We start from the raw sequence: 1,432 nt of genomic DNA on the forward strand, positions 1-1,432 counted from the left end.
GAGCTGTGGGACGGCGTGGTGTGAGGCTGCTTGCCGGCCCTTGTTTCGCTGCGGCTTGAGCATTGCAGCGGGAGGCAAGCGTTGCCGCTGTCGCCCGCCTGTAACAGCAGCACTGCATGCGGCTCTCTGGACCGCTCATATGACAGCACTGCAGGTACTTGAGCCTCCCATTCTCCCATGCTGGCCTGGGGCTGGGCTGCTGGGCTCTGTGCCGCTACGCATGAGTTGAATCGGCTGCGGGATTGTGGCGGCAACATGAGGGCGAAGTGGAAAGCACATGTCGCGGCGCTCCTATCGATATCGGGCTGGCCTTCGCTTCTGCCATCGTCCACGCACACACAGCATATCTCAGAGGCGCAGCTGGCGCCACGGCCAGGCAGGGCCCCCGCCTCGTGGCCATTGCCTCGTCCAATCGCCCTCTGCGCTGCCCAACGAATGGACCCCAGGTGCCAGAGGGTGCCGGGATAGGGCCGGGCCGCCTGCCTGCGCCCGCTCGTAGAACCCTTGCCATCCGGCTCGTGCGCTGTGCCCCGCAGGCAGCTTGCGGCCTTCGAGGCGCAGACCGCCTCCCAGCAGCTCCGGGAGGAGGAGACCAGCATCGGGGACTACAGGGTGGTCAAGATACTGGGCAGGGGATCCTTTGGGCGCGTCGTGCTGGCCGAGCACAGCGGCGGCGGCCTGGCGGCGATCAAGCTGCTGCCGCGCGGCCACTACGTGCGCCCCCGCCACCCCCCGCGCCTGGCCTGCAGCGCCGCTGCATCGGGACGCAGCCTGGCGCGCGTGCCTGGGAGGCTGTGCCTCTCACGGATGCCTGCCCGCCTGCCTGCTGCCTGCCCGCTGGCGGCACCTGCCTGCTTGACCCCCTCCCAGCACCGCCCGACCGCCCTGCCACACCTCCCGCAGGTTAGAAACTACCACACGTATGTGGTGCGCGAGATCCTGCACCACGCCAGCCTGCGGCACCCGTTTGTGGTGGCCCTGAGCCAGGTCATCCTGACGCAGCGCTCGCTGGCGATTGTGATGGAGTATGCGGCCGGCGGCGACCTGCTGCGCCACCTGCAGGCCCGCAGGTGCGCGTCTGCAGGGGCGGGGAGGGCAGGCGGGCAGGCAGGCGGGGCGGACAGGCGCCACGGTCGCTTTGGCGGGGCGGGCCGGGGCACCTGCTGCCTGCTGCTGCCTGCTGCCTGCTGCCCCGCCGGCCTGCGACAGCTGGCACGCGCGCCACCCACCACCAACACACACACACACACACACGTTGTGGCCCCGTGGATCCTCCACCTTCCCCTCCACCTCCACCTCCACCTCCACCTCCCCTCGCCCCGCCGCCGCATCACCTTGCACCCCGCCCCCCCCCTTGCCGCCGCAGCTGTCGGCGTCTGAGCGAGGGCGAGGCGCGGTGGATGTTTCAGCAGATGGCCATCGGGCTGGCCTA

At 70.0% G+C, this 1,432-nt stretch overlaps 1 protein-coding gene across 1 annotated transcript; it reads left to right on the plus strand.

Moving 5' to 3' along the window:
* Window positions 1–331: 331 nt before the first annotated feature.
* CHLNCDRAFT_59511 (hypothetical protein) lies at window positions 332–1,432 on the plus strand (the record flags this gene model as incomplete). Its single annotated transcript, XM_005842550.1, has 4 exons — window positions 332–446; window positions 537–714; window positions 904–1,070; window positions 1,367–1,432. Coding segments are annotated over exons 1-4 (420 nt in total), but the record flags the coding sequence as incomplete, so codon positions are not given.

The sequence above is a fragment of the Chlorella variabilis genome (genome assembly GCF_000147415.1).
Source record: "Chlorella variabilis unplaced genomic scaffold CHLNCscaffold_432, whole genome shotgun sequence".
Taxonomy (NCBI): domain Eukaryota; kingdom Viridiplantae; phylum Chlorophyta; class Trebouxiophyceae; order Chlorellales; family Chlorellaceae; genus Chlorella; species Chlorella variabilis.